At 35.0% G+C, this 24,557-nt stretch overlaps 1 protein-coding gene across 4 annotated transcripts in view; it reads right to left on the bottom strand.

Annotated features, from left to right (window-relative positions):
* LOC108697174 (protocadherin-15) overlaps window positions 1-24,557 on the bottom strand; it is a 404,849-nt gene that overhangs the window by 266,511 nt on the left and 113,781 nt on the right. For all 4 annotated transcript variants that reach the window (XM_041570856.1, XM_041570857.1, XM_041570855.1 and 1 more), the window contains 3 exons: window positions 20,683-20,802; window positions 17,816-17,926; window positions 11,996-12,166 (listed from right to left, as the gene is read on the bottom strand). In XM_041570856.1, coding sequence (XP_041426790.1) covers window positions 11,996-12,166; window positions 17,816-17,926; window positions 20,683-20,802 — 402 coding nt within the window. The remainder of the gene's footprint in view (window positions 1-11,995; window positions 12,167-17,815; window positions 17,927-20,682; window positions 20,803-24,557) is intronic.

Genomic DNA, 24,557 nt, shown 5'->3' on the forward strand with positions numbered 1-24,557 from the left:
GGACATTGATTTTTACTATCGACTGCTGTTCTTAGATCGACCAGGGAGCTGTTATCTGTTATCTTGTTGCCTTCTCATTGTTCGCTAATCGGCTGCTGGGGGGGGGTGGAGGAAGGGGGGTGATATCACTTCAGCACAGCAGTAAAGAGTAACTAAAGTTTATCAGAGCACAAGTCACATGACTGGGGGCACATGGGAAACTGACAATATGTCTAGCCCCATGTCCATTGAAAAATGGATTCAGGGCAGAAGTCTGCTGGAGCAGCACTATTAAGTAAAAAACTTGATTTCCCATGACAGTATCCCTTTAACCTTGTACTCCTTATCTTTATTGGAGTTCCACCATCCACTGAAATGAAGGAAAGCATTAACTCATGCTAACACATGTATCTGAGGTTTAGAAATGGTAATCTACACTATGCCAATGTATTGATTGCAACATGTCTTTCTTCATCTGCATAATATTTGCTGTCATACTGCTATTACTTGTTTAACATGAAAATAAAATATTTTCAAAATAAATAAATAGAAATATTCATCAATGGGCACAGGTGTCTGAAGTGCCAGGCCTCTGAAGGAAACCTTCATCATGACAGCACAGGTGGGTGTAAGACCTATTTCTGGTTATTATTCTTTATGTATACAGAGCTGTCGTTTGAAACATGACTTTACATAGATTATATATCAACCCCGTCCTCAGTGGCACTAACTCCCTCTGATATGCAGAGTGTTCTGGCTGCTTAGCATTGCTAGTCTTAAAGAAAAGCCCTAGCAAGCAGATAATGTAGCTGATATTATTTTGCAGCACACCAGCTTAGAATTAAAAATAAAATACTATACAAAAATGTTTTCAAAGTTTGCCATACCTGTTAATTTAAATATTAATTTTAAGTGAAGTATCCCTTTAACATCTGACCTAAACCACTGGCAGAGAAACTACATTTAAATGTGGTATATGTGATTATTTTAAGTTCAATGTGGGATGTCAACCAAAGCCTCTGCTTCCGATCCAGAACCAAAAACTTGACCTCGCATCACATTTTATCTCATAAAACTCACTAATGATGCATGCGCCTAGCACAGAGAAGCTACAAAATTCAGAAACACAATTCTTCAGAGGTCTCCTGGAAAATCAAAGGGCAACATAGAAGGTCTAGAGAGATCTGAAGCTTGAGCTGCCTGAAGGCAACCTTAAATCATGGACTTATCAAGTTTAACTCGTCTAATTCAGATAAAAGCATCTTTGTGTGTTACAAACTGTTCAACAGCTTTTTCAATAACTGCTAAGCTGTGCACCACGATGCTAAAATATTGTTATAGTTTATCTGTTCATTGAAGTTCTCAAACCATTTATTTTTCTTAAATGTTTCTTCTTCCTTTCTTTCTTTCTTTCTTTTTCTTTCTTTCTTTCTTTCTTTCTTTCTTTCTTTCTTTCTTTCTTTCTTTCTTTCTTTCTTTCTTTCTTTCTTTCTTTCTCTTTCTTTCTTTCTTTCTTTCTTTCTTTCTTTCTTTCTTTCTTTCTTTCTTTTTCTTTCAGTTAACTGTCACTCAAAGTAAATGAGGGACATTCACTTGTGTGCCACTGCCTATATGTACAAGTTAAGGCTGCTATAAGCAACATCCCTACTAACCCTGACCCTAAATCAACTTAGGTATTTAGGAAATGCCTGAGAATGTCATATTCCCATAAAAAAAAATGATAAAAGTTTATTAATATATTATTGGTTTCTCCATTAGAGAGTGATATCTACATTTATATTTATAAATTAGTGCAACAATTTAATTGAAACTTTGCTAGTTGGTTTTGGTTATTGAATAGCAGGGAATTAGCTCTGCATACCAATGTTGTCCTATCATGCAGAATGATTTCAGAACTCTACTTATTTTCATGGTTTACTACTCTCATTTCCCTTTGAGCAATTATAAAACTCGAAAACTGCTGTTGTATCTTGAAAAATTTCATGGCTCCATAAAGTGCAATAAAAATGGGTTTAGTGTTTGCTGCAGCTTGTTACATCTGTGGCTTAACTTGTTGTCCATATCTAACCAAAAGGATTAATGTTTTATTAGTATGTCATTCAGAACTCACAGTGGCTTGACAATAACATTCCGAGGAAGTATTTAAGTCTGAGCAAGGCGAAAGGAAGTCTCATCCAGAAGGAAAGACAGCAAAGTGCGGCTATAATATTAGAAATATGTAGAAAGCAAAACACTGATAAGAGCCCATTGTACAGCCATCTTTGTTAAATGCCAATCTTAAAAGATCTCCAAATGATTTTGAATGACATTTCAGCATTTGCCATATCATTTCTGCGACTAACCATCTAATTTCTGTTTTTTTAAAAGAATGTATTATTTTGTTCATTATTCCCCACCCAAAAAATAGGAATTGGTAGAATCATCCATGCATTACTTTGTTAGCTGAAGGTAAAATGTCACATTTATGAGCAGTGCAAGAAATCAGTACTTTGAACAATACAGCTTTAAAGGACAAATGTGCTTCACAAATGTCTAGCTTAGGATAGGGCACTACCTACTGTATACTCACATATTCTTGCTATTGCTGTTCCTTATACAGATAATTTATGATGGCTAGTGTAGCTGTGGTCCTTCATATTTCTCCACAGTAAGTTTTTTTTTCAAAAATCCCATTCATTAAAGGTCCTTGTGTCAAACAGTGCTCTTTGTAATTCTACATAGATGTGCTTGGTCCTGCTCAGTCCTAGTGCCTCCTGCTCCAAATTGAGAGTTTCAATTTGTCATGTGTTTTTTCACTCTTGTACACTGGACTAATGACTGCAGAAATCTTCTTTATTTTCCTTTACTCATTTAAAGTCTCTTTTCCTTCACTAACATAGATGTACATAAACCAGTTGTTTGCATGAACCAAGTCAGTGCATTTACTCGTCCTTTTAATTACTTGAAGTGCCTTACAACAATCAAAGCTAATTGTTGATTGCGGAACAAGCGAGTCACAAAACACGTTCAGATAGTGAAGTTGTGATTGTAAATATTAAAAATAGAATGAAAGGGGCGCTTTAAGGCAAGTCAAGTGTTGACAATGTTATATGAAAAACAGAGAAACCCGTGCAAATCACAGTCCAAGAATCAGATTCATTAAAGAAATAACATTGCACTTACAAAATTATAGTGACAATGCAAAAGTCAATGCAGCAGTGCCCAATAGTGATGGGCGAATTTATTCGGCAGGAGCGAATTTGCACAATTCGCCGCCAGCTAATAAATTCGCAAAACGCCCGCGAAAATTCACCTGAAAAAATTTGCGTCAAAACGGGCGCCGCCATCAAAAACAAGACACTGACGCCGTTTCGTGAATTTTTCACCGTTTCGCTGGAAATTCACGTAAATTTTCCGGCGAAGCGAAACGACGCAAATTCGCCCATCACTAGTGCCCAACACATTTCGTCATTGTAGATTTCATCAGGGGAAGAAAATATTCTCCATACTGTACCTTGCATCTGATTTTCTTCCCCTGATGAAGTCTACATCGATAAAATGCATTGAGCATTGCTGCAATGACTTTTTAATTTGTCACTACAATTCTGTAAGTGCAATTTTATTGCTTTAATAAACCCATGTGAATATACTTCACCAGGGAGCACGTCCTTCATTTTATCTATCTTGTAGCCTTTTAGATCGTTTTGACAAACCTAATTAGCAAATTAGCAGAAAAACTCAAATTTCTATTGCTAAGATCCTCTTGGTATCTCCCATAATATTCAAAGGCATAAACCTTTAATCTAAGCAAATGCAAAACAGGTAATTAAATTCTGCTGGTTTTTTTTAAAAAAAAATCAGTGAGATAATTTTCTATTATTATTATTATTATTTTTTTTTATTATTATTATTATTACTGTTATATATTTAATGGGTATAAAACGAGTTCCACTGTTATGATTATTTCAAACACTGGCATTTTCATTGAGAACATAGAAAAGGAGTTATGAATAAGTTACACAATAGAGGGATGATTTAAGGGGACAAAATAGAGAGATGAAATGGTTTCTGATGGGAAACATACAGGAGAAAACAATCAGATGCTTATTAAAGGCGACTGTTTTGACATTGGTAAAAGAGACTCCCCTGTTAAAAAGGCATTTAATACAAAAGAGTTGCTTTTTATTAAGTTATCACATCCAGCGACTGACAACTCTGCCTGTTTAAACTGGCAAACGTTTCAATACTTTTTATATTCAATATTTGCTGCTAGGCTATTCCCTAGGGAATGCTACTAACTTCAAATTACTTGATTACCAGTTGTTTGTTTGAAAGGCGTTTAAAGTGTATTGACATGTTTACCAGAGTTTCAACTGTGCTTTTTTTAGCGTGGAGCTAAACTTAGGCGCAACTGCAAATCATCAACACATAGGGGGTTATTTACTAAAACTCAACTTTTTCTCACTCTATTTTACAAAAAATCTGACCAAACTCCCAAACCTGAATGCTCTTAATTTATCACTCATTTTTCTCGAAAAAATTGGTGTGGAAAAAAAACACAACAAAACTAAGCATCAACTTCAATCGGGTGACTTTTTGAAGTGATGCACCGAAAACTCAACTTTTTCGAGTTGTGAAAAAATTAAATAATTCGGATTCGAAAACCAGTGCAAACAGCCCAAAACTATTGAGAAACCTGAAGGCCATCTGCCATTGACTTCTACAGTATATGACTTTGATAGGTTTTAGCTGGAGTATTTTCGGTTTAATTGTAAAATATACAGTATATTGTAAATGGGACTCTAAACCCATTGACATCAGCCCACAGCATGTGCTGCTATTTCTAAAGCAAACATTCTCATAGATAATGGGCTGTGGTGACCTTGGGTTGGTAAAGAAGCATGCCAGTGAGAGTCTCATTGTCCCATTCAGTTTAAATTAGGCTGAAAATCTCAAATATTTTAATAAACTGTGAAAATAAATAAAGTTGTTAGAGAATATTGCCATTGGCTTCTATACAACCTTTCCAGCCTTTACTTGTTGAGTTTTTTCCTGCTACTTTTTGAGTTTTTTGTTTTCCTTCTTTATCAAATAGAAAAAAAAACACTAACTCGGTTTTTGGTAAACCAGTACCTTAAACTGCAGCATTTCTATTTTTTTATAGTTTTTTTTCACAGTAGATGTGGGCTAATAGTTCTCAGAACGTCAGTTAGGGGAAACAATATTTAAAAAAATGCCCCCCTGGGAGCATCCAGGCTGAGAGGGAGCTCCCAGAGCAGGTGGACATGATTCGTCACACAGATGCATATAAAAAGTAAAAGTTGTGACTAGTAAAAGTTTTGCCAGGTTTGTTGTGAAAAAGGCACCCATAGACTTCAATGGTTAAAAAAATTGTTGTGCGTCAAACAAAAATGTTGTCTATAGACCTGCATATTTTGGTGAATTTTTCACAGTTTTGTAAATTTTCGTGTTTGCCCATCACTAGTTGTGACACTATGATAAGTGCCCCAACCGGACCACGATTCAAATCGTTTTATTACATTTACTGCGCACTAGTGTATATGGCAAAAAGCATCTTTTTTTCTGTTGGTGGTGAAGTACAAATGTGTTTGAAATTAGTTATGAGCACTTTACTTATGCTCCACTTTGAAGAAAAACACATTAAACTATGGAGATTTGCATCATGTATTGAGTCACCGGGTGTTTTTCACCTTTTTTCCAGCAAAAAATGCATTGGTGTCAATAGGATTTTTTTGCTCACAGTTTTCTCCCGCATTTCCTTGTGAAACAAAATGCATGGCAAAATTTTAGTGTAGAATCATGAAATATTTTGCTACATGGGAAAACGTGAATTTTGCAACAAATCTCTATTCTCAGCAAATATTTGTTCATCCCTATTTGGAATCTTAATTTTGTGCTAAGGAAAAAGATTTAATTTCACAATTTAATGCCATTCATTACATAATAAGGTGAATGTTTTAATTTCACTATTTAATGCCATTTATACATATTAAGGTGAATGTTTAAAAAGTCTAAGTAGTATGAAAAATATTCTGTGAGGAAAAAAAGTGGGTAGTGTGCATTCCTTTAAAAATCAAAATATATAATTTGAACGTAAAATTTATGGTAAATACTGATTGTAAAGAGATCCTAATACATAATGTTCTGTATATTTAAATATAAATTTTGCTTTGCCTAAAAATTCCAGATGTGTAGAGAACTCGGTCATACATTAACAAAATAACCTTGAGATGTATTGTTCGAGGGATGAGTATTTGTTGGATTAGGAAATTTAAGGTTATCATAAGAATTAATGAACAGATGAGTCAGGCATGAGTTTCAGCAGTGTGAGTTCTAACAACCAATTCCTGTATCATTTGCTTTTATTGCTTTTATTAGTTAGATTTATTGGATTATTTGAAAACGCCATTCCAGGAAGAATGAAGAGCATTAATGTGGACATTAATTATAAGCATAGGATTTTGCAGCTTTTCTAGGAAATAGTCAACAATGACTTTAGGAATAAGAAAGTTTGCAAAGAACCCCTGATGTCCGACATCTGTTATTTTACATCTTTGGCAGTAGTGAGTTGTAGTTCAACAACATCAGCACATGTTATTTCAATATAATGAAAGCCCATCCTGGTGAAAGAGGGTCGTGTGTAGCCTATGCTCTATCACACTAGTTGGTATTTGTCTAAATACAGCCAAATAGGTGCTACACTGGTATATATATTTAAGTAAATATTGCCATTTTACATCTCTTGCCTTGAACCACCATTCCGTGATGGTCTGTGTGCTGCCTCAGAGATCACCTGACCAGAAATGCTACAGCTCTAACTATAGCAGGAAGAAGTGTGTCTGTTAATTGGCTCATGTGACCTAACAAGTATAGTTTATTTGGTATGTTTGTGTGCACTGTAAATCCTAAGATCCCAGGGGGCAGCCCTTATTTTTTATAATGGCAATTTTCTATTTATGATTACCCAATGGCACATACTACTAAAAAAAGTATATTATTATGAAAATGGTTCATTTACATGAAGCTGGGTTTAATATCTGAACTGTTTTATGCAATATATTTTCATAGTACAGGCTTTCAACGGGCATAGTAGGATGAAAACCACATTTCCATTGAATTATATGACAAATGTGTCACCTCCAACTACTGTATGTGTATAGGCTTTTGGGTTCTTTTTCAGAGAATTGTTAAAAGAATCATCTGTAAATGTGCCCCTTGTTGAGAAAAAAATATCTCAAAATGTGTGTGCAGTGTAAATGTGTTTTAGGCAGAATTGTAAAACACCTTTCCAATAGGACCATAAGAATGAATAATTCACCACCACCCCTTCACTATTACTTGTAGCCAGTGTGAGTTGTAAAGCAAATTGGGTTTATTTGCAGCAAAATTTTAATCAGCTTCAGCAATAGGGTTTCCTTCTTTAAAGTAACCGTTAATAATGTACTGAATAGCTGGTTGTGTGCTGAGTAGTAACGATAAAGGCTGAGAAACAAATTAAATGTCTTCTTTTTTTCAGGTTGGAAAAATATGAGACCTGTGGGTATAAAGCTTTCAAGTGTAAGCTTTGTTTTATTTCTGAATAATGATGCATTCTGCTCATCATACAACACCATTGCTTCTGTAAGCGTGAAGGGCTTCAGAAAGAAGTTTAAGGGAACAAATGGAACAACTATTGGCTATAAAATGCCAGAAAAGTTATTGTGAAAATTAGTTGTGAAATTTAGGTTTTCTATAAAGAGGAATTCTGGTTCTTAATCTGAAAATATAATATATGTCTTATTTAATGATGATACCCAAGAGCTTTTAGCCTGTAAAATAAATCCCTATCATTTGTAATAAGTCATTATAATAGTGATGGAATGTTTTGTTATGTTATTTATTGTGATGGTTATTATAATAAATATTGCAAAATATAAGGCTATTTGAAGTTACCTTAGGGTCCCATGACCTATATAAATACAATAATAAATATAATACAGCTTCAGAGTAGTAGTAGTAGTAGTAGTAGTAGTAATGGCTGTGTGCCTTTTTATGGTCACAGAACCCCTAATATCCTTATCATTGACAGTAGGTGGTACATTATCTCTTATAAGACACAAGTGATACTCAGAGTTTCCTGTATAACTCAGCCTGCAGCCTTGTGCCTTTATATGGTGACAGAACAACCCCTCAGTGACTTCTAATATCCTTATCATTTACAGTAGGGGGTACATTATCCCTTATAATACATGAGTGATACTCAGAGTTCCCTGTATAACTCAGCCTGCAGCCTTGTGCCTTTATATGGTCACAGAACAACCCCTCAGTGACTGCTAATATCCTTATCATTTACAGTAGGGGGTACATTATCCCTTATAAGACACAAGTGATACTCAGAGTTTCCTGTATAACTCAGCCTGCAGCCTTGTGCCTTTATATGGTCACATAACCCATCAGTGACTTCTAATATCCTTATCATATACAGTAGGGGGTACATTATCCCTTATAATACATGAGTGATACTCAGAGTTCCCTGTATAACTCAGCCTGCAGACTTGTGCCTTTATATGGTCACAGAACAACCCCTCAGTGACTTCTAATATCCTTATCATTTACAGTAGGGGGTACATTATCCCTTATAATACATGAGTGATACTCAGAGTTCCCTGTATAACTCAGCCTGCAGCCTTGTGCCTTAAAACAGACACAAATTCATTCATTAATTTTAAAATTGTACATTTTAATCTAATCTAACCTTTATGTAAGTAATTCTGGTTACTAGGATAAGACCTATGCTACATGACGTTTTTAGATTTAATGCCATTTATCCTTCAATACGTGTGCATGTCAGGATGATTTAAAGCAACATTTCAAGAGAAAAAAAATCTTTTTAAATGCACAGGTTCACAGGCATCCACTGGAGAACTTATTACTGAGGGTTGTAATTAAAATGTCAGGCTACAGCAACTTTACACAAAATGTTAATTGGTATTCTAAAGAATATGTTATCACATAGCTGAATGATGTTTATCATATTTCATTCACAGCAGAGTCCTCAGGATGAAAGACAGTGACAAACAACATTGTCAGTGTGAAACAAAGTCCAATTCCAGGCAGTTTCTACCCGATAATTTTGTGAAAAACAAACATATTGAAAATGTTGAATTAAAAATGTAAATGGAAACGGTATGATTGCAAATATTCAGTGCAGCAGTCTCTATAACTACTTTGTATTACTGATATGGAGTATGAAGTTGTGATTTTATGCCTCTATAACTGCTAAATAGGATGTAGTAAACAATAGCTAACAATAGCTAAAAAGTGAAAAATACAACTCCTGTTGGCTCCTATATGAAACATGACTAGTCATAGGCGAATCTGACCTGTTTCACCAATAATTAGTAAAACAGTGAAAAATTTGCGGAAATGAATTGAAATCTATGGATTACAATTTTTTTTTTGATGTACACCAAATTTTTTCACCTATTAGAATTTATATGTGTTCGTGGCTAAACTTGCCGAAAATTTTCGATCATCGCTAAATAAGACAACATTTTTGTTAAAAAATGTCCGATTTTTTCAATAGATGCAAAAGATAGATATAGAGAAATAGATAAATGATAGATAGATGATATAAAGATAGATAGATAGATAGATAGATATATGATAGATAGATGATAGATATTAAGTGATGCTACTATCAGACCCAGACACTTGTGCTCCGTCTTGGAGGTAGTATCAAAAAACTTGGATTATAAGAGTGTTGTAGTTAATATCCAAATACCATTAGAATACCATTAGAATTAGACAACACGTTGTCTAATTCTGGGCAGTGTCATTCTGTGCCTACTAAAGCAAATAAAGTTCTGTCTTGCATAAAAAAGGGCATTAACTCAAGGGATGAAAACATAATTATGCCTCTTTATAGGTCCCTAGTGAGGCCTCATTTGGAGTATGGGGGCAGTTTTGGACTCCAGTCCTTAAGAGGGATATAAATGAGCTGGAGAGAGTGCAGAGACTAAGTGCAACTAAACTGGTTAGAGGGAGGGAAGAGTTAAATTATGAGGGTAGACTGTCAAGGTTGGGGTTGTTTTCTCTGGAAAAAAGGCGCTTGCGAGGGGACATGATTAGACTTTACAAGTACATTAGAGGACATTATAGACAAATAGCAGGGGACCTTTTTACCCATAAAGTGGATCACGTACCATAGGCCTCCCCTTTAGACTAGAAGAAAATAACTTTCATTTGAAGCAACGTAGGGGGTTCTTCACAGTCAGGACAGTGAGGTTGGGGAATGCACTGCCAGGTGATGTTGTGATGCTGATTCAGTTAATGACTATAAGAATGGCTTGGATGATTTTTTGGACAGACATAATATTAAAGGCTATTGTGATACTAAACTCTATAGTTAGTATAGATATGGGTATATAGAATTTAATTAAAAGTAGGGAGGGGTGTGTGTATGGGGCTGGGTTTTCATTTGGAGGGGTTGAACTTGATGGACTTTGTCTTTTTTCAACCCAATTTAACTATGTAACTATGTAACTATGTAACTATGTAACAGGGTGGCATCTGCTGTTATTATATCTCCACAGATTTTACTTGTTATAATCCTACATTATATTGCTCCATAAACAAAGCTGTGAATCAATAGTTCATTTAGCAGTATATTTTTTTATAACAGCATAGATCAAATGGCTCCTAAAGCCGCAGTTGCATGTGATTAAAACCATGTGCAGTTTCTGATAAATTAAACCCTTTTCTCTGCCGATTATCATTATAATAGTTTAGTGTTGCTAAAGTTATATTTTTATATAGTCACTAGCACAATATATTTTGATTATAGTGTATCATTTAAGGCAATGAAAATAAAAACATACTGCTACAAAGCCATGACAACAATGTGCAAGGAATCCAAATCTAGTAACTTCATGTCCACTCTGTTTTCCATGTTATAATGTCTCATTAAACAGTTATATATTAAAGTCCAAATTTTGGAAAAATTTGAGTTTTATTATTATTAAATCTGAATTTTTAGTCGAAAAAAATGACTTACATTTTTCAGGATTTATTAAAGCCTGATTCTGCAAAACGTTTGAAGTCAATGGGAGAGGTCCCTTTCCTATTTAGAAATTTCTGTGGTCTGCACTGGAATTACCCCGAAAATCCAATTCAGGAGAAAACTCTGTACGATTCGGGTTTTCGCTCAATTTTATTGAGTTTGTCCCCAATCCATTTAAATCATGCTTTTTTCATAACGAATAGGGTCACATAGTGAATTCTAGTTTGGTTGGATTTTGATAAATAAGCCCCTACATGTCCATATAGCCTAATTCTGATGTGTCCTGTTTGGTTAATCCTCTCATCAATTCTCATCAAGAAGGTCTGTAAAAAAAATTTGCACTCGTTTATGTAATCTACAGCAATAGGGCAAATTTAAAGAAATTTTTACCAGTTAAATTTTTATAGCTTTATTGAAATAAGCGACATAATACAATTTTAATTTGCGATTCACTTTTATTAAAGGCAGTAACATATAACCAATTCGATTTTTTCTAAAAATATGCCAGTGTTGCCTTTATGATTCCCTGAGCACAAAAGCCCAATAATAATAACATAATAATAAAATAAAAATCTGTTAAAAAAGTCATACTCATATTACAAAACAATAGAAATTATAATTAGTACATTTAACTAACTTAAAATTCTTTAAATTAAACTAGAGAAAGACAATTTTTGCAATAAAAGCACAAAAACCCATTAATATAGAAAATAAATTATAGTTCCATAAGATATTTGAAGAGAAACCAAGGTTTTCATAAATGACAAATTCAAGTTTAAATTATTGTTATACAATTAGCATTACATTTCTACTGGGCACCAGAGAAAGACAAAACTTGTCTTGTTCTTTTAAAATATCTCAAAGCAGGCCAATTTATTGAGCTGTGGGACAATTCCATTTGAAACACTCTATATTATAGATTAATAAGATATTTAATTAGAGAATTTGTTTGCTGCCAATTTTGGTTATACTCACAGGACTGCGGAGTTCTGGAATGCTCGCTTGGTAAGTTAAGGGGCGGCAATCACGAGTGTTGCTCACTAAGACGCATGGCAGAAACATGGGTCCTAGGTCATCACCATCTAGGATATCAACTGTCAGAGTAGTTGTGCTGGTTCTTCGTTCATTAGGATTTGCAGCACGATCCTGTAAAATATTACATACTTACATACTAATTGATTCATCACATTTGCATCTCATTTAGTGGTTTCATAATACAAATATTTTATTTGTACAAAAATACCTGATTCTACATATTCAAAGGAAAGGATGTTAGTAACTTGTTCCTTTGTGAAGTGATGGCTTCTTGGACTTAAAGTCCCACTGATTTCCATAGTGAGTGGTGCACAATATTTATTCTGGGAAGTCCAAGTAGTGTTTATTCTAGCTGTTTAAACTCATGTCATCTTTTCCTTTTAATATGTGTTTCACTGACCCTGCTTGTAGATTTATGTAGAACAGCCACATTTTACAGTTCTTTTATGTATTTATTTTCATTTAACTTTCAATAACACTGGCATTAGCCATAATTTTACAGGCTGACTCAACCCCACAGGGCCTAAACTGTTTACAAACAAAAAAGTTATAGATTTCCCAAGAATAATTACAGTCAAATGGACTTTGTCCTATATCCAACATTTTAATATAATATAAAATAGATACAATGTGAAAAGATCCCAATAATCTGGCTCAAGAATATTAGTATCTTCAATTGTAAGGACTTTGCCATATAATATGGTTCTTCAATAACAGTCAAACATTCGATTGTGGAGTATTGATTCCCATATAAACAGACTGCTAGACTGATGTTGTCCTGCTTGAGATGCTAAGAAGCCATCAAAAGCCCCTTTCAATAATTCTCAAGAAACTGAAAAGTAAGGAATTGAAAAAAGAGGATCATATTTGCTATTTTAAGTGAAATGATTATGGCTAGATGACAGCAATAAAATCTCAAGAAGAAGGATTTTCTTACAGATGAATGAGAAGCAGAAAATGTTATCACTCTTATATGGTTGTAGTATATATTTCCCTACAGTATGGGAAATATAATTTTGAGCAGATGAAAAAAATGCAATGTCCCAGTTCTAGGAAGAAATCAGTGTTTTCCATTATAGTGTATATGTTTTTTTCAGTATAAGGCTTGTCAAATACAGTTTTTAAGCAGAATGCATTAAGAAATGGTTTATATTCTTTGCTTGTATTTCAAAAATTCAGGGAGAGTGTTTATATATTTTAATGAATTTTTAAAAGACAAGCAGATATTTGTATATTAAGGGCTGTTTTTTCCTTCTGTCAACTACAATACAATTTAAAGAGTTACATTTGAAACCTAATATTGGTAGGAATGTTAAGGTTGCTTGAAAATGAGAAGCATTTCAGAATAGATATTTCATTTTGTTTTCTATTACAGCTCCCAGAACATACATTTAGATGGAATTTGTATTTTGGTTCATAGGAATGTTGCCTAGTTTGAGAGGCGCCTAAATGAGCATGTTGTAAAGTAGCTCACCTTGAAACATACAATACTTGTTATAGCATATAGTCAGTAATTTTCTAATATAGTCTGCAATGCGTATTGGCTTTTTTTAAACAATGTCTAAGAGGACCTGCCACTTCTGGTTCCTTTGTGCACCTATCAAATGAAAGCATTCATTTGTATTTTGCCTGATGAAGGGGCTCTGAAGGCTTGCAATGTATTTTTATTGTTTGTATTGCCAATATAGGTATCACTTCTACGATACTTTTTGTATTTGTTTGTTTTTTAATCTGTTATTTTTGCTATTTGCTAACACGCTACCACAGTTTTTGTTTTGTGAAGTAGCCTAAGAAATTGTAAATCACCTAGAAAAAAATGGTAATTCCATAATAATAGCAACCATTCAGGAAGTGCACTTTTTTTTATTATTATTTTATTATTTATTAACATGTATTTTTATAGTGTCAGCATATTTCGCAGTGATGTAAAGTAAATGTGTTTATACAACTGAATAACATTAATTACATACAGATGAAGCCACTTGGATTTGTGAGTTAAATGCGTCATGACTCAGAGTTAATTGAAGAAACTGTGTTATCTAAAGTTATCTTAACTCATTTAATGCATTTAACCTTTTCATTAGCATACCAAAGCACCATTGTTCACAATGGTGAATGCTTTAATTAGATGGGATGTTGTGACACAGTTTTCTGTGTTAAATGAGATAAATGGGATGTCTGTGTTTAGTTATTCTGTGTCAAACAGACAAACCAAAGTGGCTGCATCTGTACATAGAACGTATTCAGTTACATACATCACAACCAATACTGGTGCAAAAGGTGAGGCCCTGTGCAATGGAGCTTACAATCTAAAGGGAAGGGAATAAGACACAAGGTGTGGGAGTGGGCAGGATCAGAATTAAGTGCGTGAGTGATGTAGTACTGTGTGTGGTATTGCATTTGGTAGTTAAGTAGAGTGAGGGTAAGCTTCTCTAAAGAAGTGAGTTTTAAGAGATCTTTTGAAAACAGAAAGGTTGGGAGAAAGTAGGACAGACCGTGGGAGAGAATTCCAGAGGAGGGTTGCAGCCCTTGCACAGTCCTGAATGTGAGCGTGTGAGAGCGTAATGAGAGTAGCGTTGAGGAAGAGGAGGAGTGGTTGCTGAGGTTTATGAACCTCTCGGCAGTGTTCATTATGGACTGAAGAGGTGACAGTCTATGGAGGGGAAGGCCAATTAAAAGAGAGTTACAGTAGTCTAGACGTGATATGACGAGAGAGTGAATAAGAATTTTGGAAGCATCTTGGGTGATAAATGATCATATTTTGTATGTTCCTTAGGTGGAAGTAACATAATTTAATAAATGACTGGATATGAGGAGTGAAGGACAGGGCAAAGTCTCAAGGCACCGGGCCTGGGGAGAGGGGGATGATAGTGGAATTGTTAGCTATGATAGATAACCATTTCCATTTTAGAGAGGTTTCATTTAAGGTAGCGTTTACATCCAAGTAGAGATAGCGGACAGGCAGGAGGAGAACCGAGTTAGGAGTTATGGGTTGAAATCAGGAGAGGAGAGATAGATCCCACTCAGTTAAGGTCAAGAATTAATCTTAAGTGATGAAATATAACAAAGCTCAAGAATTTTAATCTGAAATGTTTAACAACTTCACTGCAAGAAATCTAAATGTATTGCTTTTCTCAGTTGCCAAAAAGAATGTTGTGTACTGTGATAAATGTGCAAGGATTAATGGATACAAATGCTATACAATGTTATTTTCCTTTATTGTTGGATTTAGCAGTGCATAGTATGGATATTTCTAATCTTGTTATGGGTGTGTGATGAATGGAAATTTAGGTCTGCAAGAGAGAAACTTTATTAACAGTTTCTCCATTTGTTTTTCAATGTATGTTTTCTTTCACCTTGAACTGGTTGAATGTGACATCCCTTGGTTTGTGCATCTTGAATGATGAATTCTGCATTTCGCAAATCTGCTAATTAATGAAACAGGGGACTAGATTTGCATTTTACTCATTATAATTTATATTTATACAGGTATGGGATCTCTTATTCAGAATGCTCAGGACCTGGGGTTTTCCGGATAAGGGATCTTTCAGCACGATTTTTACATGCGCGCCTGTTTTGTCCACATGCATTAAAGTCAATGGGCGTCCGAATATTTTTGACGCACGGAAATTTTAGGCGCAACTATTCTGACGTGTGACCAATTTTTTATGACGTGCCCAATTTTTAGCCAGAAAATTTTTGCAAATTGATACGCAGATGGGGTGTAAAACTTTTTGGTTGGTATAAGTTATGTTTTAATGCCTGGATAATTTTATTTTATGTACATTTAGAGGAATATAAAAGGGTTTATAGGCACTTCCTTTACCCTTCCTTTATGGAGATACTCACTGATGATGGATGGGTAAGATCTATAAAGGTGTCCCGTATAAAGACAACCTAAGGCAAGTTAGTGGGTAGTGTGGAATAATATAAAGTGTTACTATGATATTAATATGCTTTGTCGTGTAAAAACATAAGGCTTACAGCAAAAGATGACTGTGTTTAATCATCCTTATCTCTTCCTTGCATTTAAGCAGTTTTCATGCCTTGATGTAAACACTATCCACATGGAACATTTTAGGGGGATTTGCTTTAACCTACTGGATTCTAGTAATATTGTGCATCTCATGTTATCTACGAATGTTATCTTAAATGTATTGTAAACCAGTCGTCCATGTAAAGCTGTGACTTGCAGAGCCATTTGTCTATGTTTCTGAAAAGTTTCTGGCAAAACTCTGAATTTTACTATACACATAAAGATCAGTTATTAATAAAGAACCTGTCTGTTCAGTCTTGTCAAAACACATGGGGGCACATTTACGAGTGAAGGAATAGATTAAAAAAAACTTCGAATTTCGAATGATTTTTTTGGCTACTTCGACCATCGAATTGGCTACTTCGACCTTTGACTACAACTTCGACTTCGAATCGAACGATTCAAACTAAAAATCGTATTTGACCATTCGATAGTCGAAGTACTGTCTCTTTAAAAAATACTTCAACCCCCTACTTCGGCAAGTAAAACCTAGCGAGGCCAATGTTAGCCTATGGGGAAGGTCCCCCTAGGCTTCCTAACAATTTTCTGATCGAAGGAAAATCCTTCGACCGATGGATTAAAATCCTTTGAATCGTTTTTTCCTTCGATCGTATGATATTCGAAGTCGAAGGATTTCAATTAGGCAGTCGAATATTGAGGGTTAATTAACCCTCGATATTCAAACATAAGTAAATTTGCCCCATAGTGTTGGTGCATAAAATGGCTACACCCTTCACATTCTCATCAACCTCAACGAATTTTTTGCCCATTTCACGAATTTCGCGGGAAATTTGCGAAATTCGTGGTGAAGCGAAATGGGACAAATTTGCCCGTCACTACTTGTCTAGTGTATATGATCAAATATGGCAACATTTGACCATCTAACCATATACAGGTATTGTCAAGTATTTGGATAAGGACAGATAGGGGCTGATTCACTAAGGGTCGAATATCGAGGGTTAATTAACCCTCGATATTCGACTAGGAATTGAAATCCTTTGACTTCGAATATCAAAGTCCAAGGATTTAGCGTAGATAGTTCGATCGAACGATTCGAAGGATTTAAATCCAACGATCGAAGGAATATCCTTCGATCAAAAAAAGTTAGCCAAGCCTATGGGGACCTTCCCCATAGGCTAACATTGACTTCGGTAGCTTTTAGCTGCCGAACTAGGGGGTCGAAGTTTTTTTTTAAAGAGACAGTACTTCGACTATCGAATGGTCGAATAGTCAAAGATTTTTACTATGAATCCTTCGATTCGAAGTCGTAGTCGAAGGTCGAAGTAGCCCATTCGATGGTCGAAGTAGCCCAAAAAAAACTTCGAAATTCAAAGTTTTTTTACTTTGATTCCTTCACTCGAAGTTAGTGAATCGGCCCCATAGTGTTTAGAAATATTGAAATGATTTTTATCACTGTTATCCATAAACATAAAACCATACTTTTTATTATTTATAATAGCATAATTATTAAAGTATAAAGAATGAATAGCTGAATCCAGATGCAATTTTCTTATTGGTACATACCGTAATCTACTTCTGTGCTTATGTCAGAAAAAGAGGTCACAATAATAAAGAGGTGGCATTGGACTATTATGCGGTGGCAGTGTCAGATGAAAAGTGCAAGGCATCCTCATCTGTAAAATTTTCATTACTTCTAAACACGTTTAAACCTACAGTGCAGTCAGCTTTTTGTGAACACTGATTATCATGCACAAAGAACTTACATTGGCTTGAACAATGACAAAATAGCGAGTCTTCTCTTCATAATTCAGCCTTCTCCTTAATACCACTGCTCCAGACAATGTGAGAGGAATGTCAAAGGTTTGATTTGATGCCTAAAGAAGATGGAAATATATTTTTTGTTGTATCTTTGTTCATAGAGAGAAATAATGCAAGGTCATAATTTTTACAAAACTGGTACATTTAAAGTGGACCGTTAAAAAATGTGTGGCATTGCAAGTTTTTTAGGAATGAAAGGCAGTCAAAGGCTTGCTCATCACTAGCTATCTACCATAACCCTGTATTCCCTCACTTGCTAAAAAGTCATTCAACCCATTCTTGAAGCTAACTTCACAGCTCTAACTGTACAAAAACCCTTTCCGAATATAAAGATGGAACCTCCATTCATCTAATCGGAATAGTTGCCCTGGTGTCTGCTGGAAGGATGGTAAATAAAGCATTAGAGAGATTACTATATGCTCCCCTAATATTTATGCTGTAGTTATTATATCACCACTTAAATTCTTCTTAAAAAAAAAAACAAAAAAACAGCCTAGCCAGTCTTTCTTTAGAACTGAGACCTTTAACCAGCTTAGTTGTCCTTTTCTGGCCCTCTCCAATTGTTTCCTATATGGTCATCTTAAGACTGTGTTTCAAAATATAACATTCTCCATATTTTCACATATTTTTTATTTTTTTTAAGATTTCAAGATCCAATTTTCATGTACATCCTGAGCTCATATTCTGGACCCTGTTTTAACATCTTTGCAACTCAACTCGTGTTTTTTTTTTTAAGGTTTGACTATTTTTATGTTATTTTGATTTTGCAACAAATATATTTATTTTTTGCAGCAATTAATGACTTGAGTGCATTTTTCAGCCCACTGGCACTATAGTACCTCACTTATTTTTCAACTTTGTCTTCAAATCTTTCATTCTTTTTTGCTCAGAAAATAGAACATCTATGAAGCAGGCACAAGCAGAATAAATATACCTGTGTGCTAGGCAAGTAATGTTTCACAGGATTATTTGCTAAAGAATATGTTTTGTAAAAAGTAGATGCAAAGATTTCAAGATATATTTAAATACTACTAAAATGATGCATGATGTTTGTGCTGGAGCACCATGTACCAGGTTCCCCTAAGCTATTTAGGCCTATATCATAGGCACTTTGACTGCTACTAAAAAAAACTTTGATGAAACTATAATGGTCACTTTGATAACAATGAGAAGTGCTGTGAAAATCCCTGAAAATTGCCACTTGAAAATGAGCAGTGATTCATTTTTTGGCAATGATAATTCTTCCATTTCTTTCATTTCTTGTCCATTCTTAAGTACTGGCAACCAAAAAAAAAACCAGATGTTCCATTAAAGTAAATAAACTGATTGAGATAGAGATGAGAAGCTGATTTGCAGAAATCAGGGACCTCATCTTTTTTAGTGTGATGAGATTAATAGCATGTTGTGATTCAATGCATGTTGCCTCAATGAGGTATTTTAAATTGCCTTATTTTGTTTATGGGGCTGATTCACTAACTTCGAGTGAAGGATTCGAAGGTAAAAAACTTCAAATTTCAAAGTTTTTTTTGGGCTACTTCGACCATCGAATGGGCTACTTCGACTATGACTACGTCTTCGAATTCGAAGGGTTCGAACTAAAAATCGTTCAACTATTCGACCATTCGATAGTCGAAGTACTGTCTCTTTACCTTCGAATCCTTCACTCGAAGTTAGTGAATCGGCCCCATAAACAAAATAAGGCAATTTAAAATACCTCATTGAGGCAACATGCATTGAATCACAACATGCTATTAATCTCATCACACTAAAAAAGATGAGGTCCCTGATTTCTGCAAATCAGCTTCTCAACTCTATCTCAATCAGTTTATTTACTTTAATGGAACATCTGTTTTTTTTTTTGGTTGCCAGATATTCGAAGTCGAAGGATTTTAATTCCTAGTCGAATATCGAGGGTTATTTAACCCTCGATATTCGACCCTTAGTGAATCGGCCCCTGCGTCTTCATAGTCTTTCAAACCATACATGTGACACTGTCTAATATACCAGATGATATAAAACATTTATGGGCTAATTTATCAAGCATCACATTTGTGTGTTTGAGGTTTTGAATAAACTCCCAATTTACAAAAACTAAAATATATGCTTATTTATGAAAAAAAATCCAAATGTAAAAAAACTTGATTGAACGCAATAGTGAAAAAAACTAAAATTTTTCCTGTTTATAAACTCGAAAACTTGAATTAAAGTCAAAAACTTAAATTTAAAAAAATAGCTTGAATTTTGCCTAGGACAACTGTCATTGACTCCAATATGAACTTGTCAGCATTTAGATGCCAATTTTTGTACATTCGAGATTTTATTTTTACTTTTTTCTGTATCATACAAATGGGCTGCTTATACAAATGTATGCATATACATTTTTAAGTTTTGCTCATCAAGGTGTTATCCTTAAAGCAATATTGCTGAATAAAATGTATCTCCAATTTTCTAGGTCCAGTGAAACTATGAAAGAAAGAGAGAACTTCAATGAAAGTTCCACCTGGTCTACACTATATATTTCGTTATATTTGTTGCTGCAATTGGATTTATACATCTTGGAACATCTTTAAAGAAGTGCATTTCCATTGTTATTTAATTATATTACAATGTTATATAGGCAAGTCACCATTGCATAATACTTGGTCTATGTTTCACAAGTCTTTCATTGCTGAATACTCTTGCAGCTCTAATTAGGTTCATGCCAACTACTTTAGATGAGCTATGGGGAGTGGGACAGCTTTATGGAGGATTTAACAGCAATAGAAAAAACAGTGACATCACACAAGTAAATTAACTTAATAGAAATACTTACAGTGTCATTGGGGTTGTATCGAATAACATATTCAATCTGCCCATTTGGTCCATCATCTATATCAGTAGCTCCTCTATCCCCTGAGAATCCAGTAAAGATTGTTGTTCCAACTGGTGTTAGCTGTGAAGGAGCGCACATGTTATTTTTGGTGGGATGATTAAAATGGGAGGCGCACCAGTAAAGATCTGCCTATCACTTTCTTTCCAGGTTGCTAGATTCAAAAACGCTGATTTTTTTTATAATATAATTTATTTGTACATCTTATTTCAAGAGGCAAATCTATGTATCTTTTTAAAACTTTTATAAAAGTTAACAACCCTCTTAATGTAATTTTTGCCGTTTGAATTTTAAGGGCTATGTTTTCATCTAGCAGAACAAAAATCATTTAACCTTAGTTGTTTGCTGGACTGTCCTTGAAGTATCCCACTCACACAGTATTTTAGCACATAATGCAGTCAGATCAGACATTGAATTTTATGACTACAAAATTACCATCTGGCAGAAGATGAATCTGTCCATATAATTTAAATACAGACAAAAGCACTGGTTCTGCAAAAGCTCTTTCAGTCACTCAGCAAATGGAGAAATTAGACTATATACAATTACCTACCTGTCATTTTCATATCTAAAAAAAATTAAGGGGCTGATTCACAAAAGGTCGATATTCCTTAACACAGTTTTGTGCGTCATTTAAGACACGTTATTTAAGGAATGATTCGTCAAAGTATTTTCACATGTTTTATTAGATATATCGCAAGTATTAACTCTACATTTCTGCACAGCGGTATTCTAATCGCATTGCTATATTTATAAAATAGAATTAATCCTAACACATTATTCACTAATATCTTTTGTGAAATTTAACACCTCTCAGGAGTAGGCGTTATTAAACAACATCAGATGGATTAATAAAGGAAGATGTAGTGAGGAGCTGTTGGGCAGCAATTAAAGACCTTTACGAGGACTTACTTACAGCCTCTAACACATTTTGATGATACCTTGGGCAGATCCAGAATGCACTACGTTCTGTGTCATGGAATTAAATTAAGTTTCCCAGGGAAAGGAATGACTAGACTAGAATGACTAGAATACTGTAAAAAGAGGCTTCTACTCTGCCAGTGGTATCCCAAATGTCTTATGTGCACTAATAACTAGTGATGGGCGAATTTGCGCCAGCGGCGAATCACGCAAATTCGCTGCGAATTTGCGCCTGGCGAATAAATTCACCCATCACTACTAATAACATTGCTTTAAATGCTTTAAAATATCACCCAAAATAATGCATGCTATAAAATACCGCACAACATTGAGCTAAAATGAACGTAGAAATATCACTTCTTAAGTTAGACAAGTGACCTTTTAGTGAATCGATCGTTAATTCTCAAAATATAGAAGTGATAAAAATTTTAAGGCATGCTATAAATAACACTCACTTTTTCGACCTTTAGTGAATCAGCCCCTTAGTCTTCAATGTACAGATGATTCTTCTCTAAAGAGTGGCTTATTATTCTCGCATATTTCTAAAACCCTAAAGCCTTCCATACATATTCATTAGGAACTCATGTATTCCTCCTTCTGCAGACAATCTTTATTAGCTTTTTCTAGTAGTTAATTCATAAATACAATCGTTCTGCTAGTCTACAGAGCTAGCAATCTGTCTAAGCATAGACGTGCTATGCAGAAATCTGAGCAAATTGCAGAATGCACAAATTATGCATCGACCAAGAAAGACTTACACTGAAGACAGTTTGGGTGTAGTGGTTGGGCAAACCTGTAATTTTAAGAGCACAAAAAATTGTACCAATTGGGGAATGAGAATTAGGTATTTAAGGGCTATCAATAGTGATAGGTGAAAAATGTGCGAAACGGCATCGACGTCTCGTTTTTGACACCGGCGTTCTTTTTTTGGACGCCGGCGCAAATTCGCTGGCAAAAATGCGCCGGCATCCAAAAAAATGGACGCTGGCTTTCATTAATTTATTCGCTGGTAGCGAATCGCGGGCATTCGCAGCAAATTTAGCGTCTGGCGAATAAATTCGCTCATCACTAATTCTCAATCATGTTAGTAGTTGCATAGGCTGTAGTCACAATAAAACATATATTTTATAGTTGCTTTATGTACTGTGTTTTACTATACATGAACTTTTCCCACAAATATTAAATGAGGACCTTTATGTCTTTCAGATCAAAATTTTTTAGAGCAGGGCTTCAGTTAACGCTAGTGTGCAGCTATACAAACTAGACTTTGAATCATAACATACAGTAGTAGAACTGTATCTTATAAGCAAGCAATCTTTATTTTATAAATTAGAGGGATTTTATCACCCACATAAAATATGCATAACTTGTTTGGCTTTCATGGTGCATGTCTCTTAAAAAGAGTAGGGATGTAGCGAACTGTTCGCCGGCGAACTAGTTCGCGCGAACTTCGACTGTTCGCGTCCGCCGCAAGTTCGCGAACGTCGCGCGACGTTCGCCAATAGGCGTTCGCGTCAAAATCGGTCGCCCATTCGACCATTCGATCGCTAAAATCGAACGATTTTCGTTCGATTCGAACGAAAATCGTTCGATCGAACGATTAAAATCCTTCGATCGTTCGAATCGAACGATTTTCGGATGATCGAAGTTCGCGAACAGTTCGCGAACAGTTCGCAAATTTTGCCGGTGTTCGCGAACGGCGTTCGCGAACACATCGGCGGCGGTTCGCTACATCCCTAAAAAAGAGCAGCTTTGATTGCCAGAAAGAGACCACCTGCAGCTGCTAGTACGTGATGATGGGTGGTCAAATTCCACAGCGTCTTCAGATATAGATCTAAAGTACAAAGCTAAACGTGGGAGGGTAATCAATATAGCAGTGGGTTCTGGCTTTATTTTATGAGTTGTACTAGTGATACATAAATCTCTTTGCTTTTCCTTTGCAAAAGCAATTATCGGGGGCTGTTTACTTATTTTGTCCCCCCTCCCCAAAGGGCCTTCTTTGTGATGTTTAGAGTGATTATCTTTTAATCATTGCATGGATGGCTTACAGGTGACTACTTGTGCTAGGGAAATCAATGCCAGATATTTTAGACACAAAAACAGAGTAAGCTATAAGTGTCTGAGCCTTTAGTTTTTCATTGCTGCAAGAAAATCTTTATTCCTTGTTTGTGACATGTTAGGGCCGTTATTTCCTTACTGGGGTATTATAATCTGCATCAGAAATTACCATAAAAGTATATCCATTAGCTATTAAAACAATATTTGTTTATACTAAAGTTGGCTGAGTGACTAGTAGTGATGAGCAAATTTTTTCACCAGGCATGAATTCTGCTTTTTGCTAAACTGTAGCAAAAAATCCGCCACAAAAAATTTTGCTGCAACAAAAAAGTTGCTAAGATAAAATTGTTTTGGAGACAAAAAAGTTACCATAAGAAAAAAATGCCCATTGATTTCAATGAATTTGGACAAAAAGTCCAGAGACAAAAAAAAAAGTTGCTGAGACAAAAAAAGTCACCCATTGACTTTTTTTTTAGAATTTTTTTTTCCGATGGGGTAAAAAATGTGTCCTGTGTAACAAATAATTTTGCCTCCCATTATCTTCAATGCGTTCCACAAATTTTTCCATGAAGTGAAATGGGACAGACTCGCTCATCACTAGTGACTAGATAAGAATCAAAAGCGGAACTTGATAACTGTCAGTTGGAGAAAGGACATTTGAGACACCAAAGGTACTTGAGAATTTAAAAGTTGCTTAAACTAAGTTTGCCTAGGAACAATTTTGCTTATGCATAATGGCTAAGTGAATATTAACCAATAAAAATAATTTGCTACATAATAAAAGACATTGTAAGGGGCTTGAGGGAAGAGATATCTCAGAGCTACTGAATGCTTCTGTA

The sequence above is a fragment of the Xenopus laevis genome, chromosome 7S (genome assembly GCF_017654675.1).
Source record: "Xenopus laevis strain J_2021 chromosome 7S, Xenopus_laevis_v10.1, whole genome shotgun sequence".
Taxonomy (NCBI): domain Eukaryota; kingdom Metazoa; phylum Chordata; class Amphibia; order Anura; family Pipidae; genus Xenopus; species Xenopus laevis.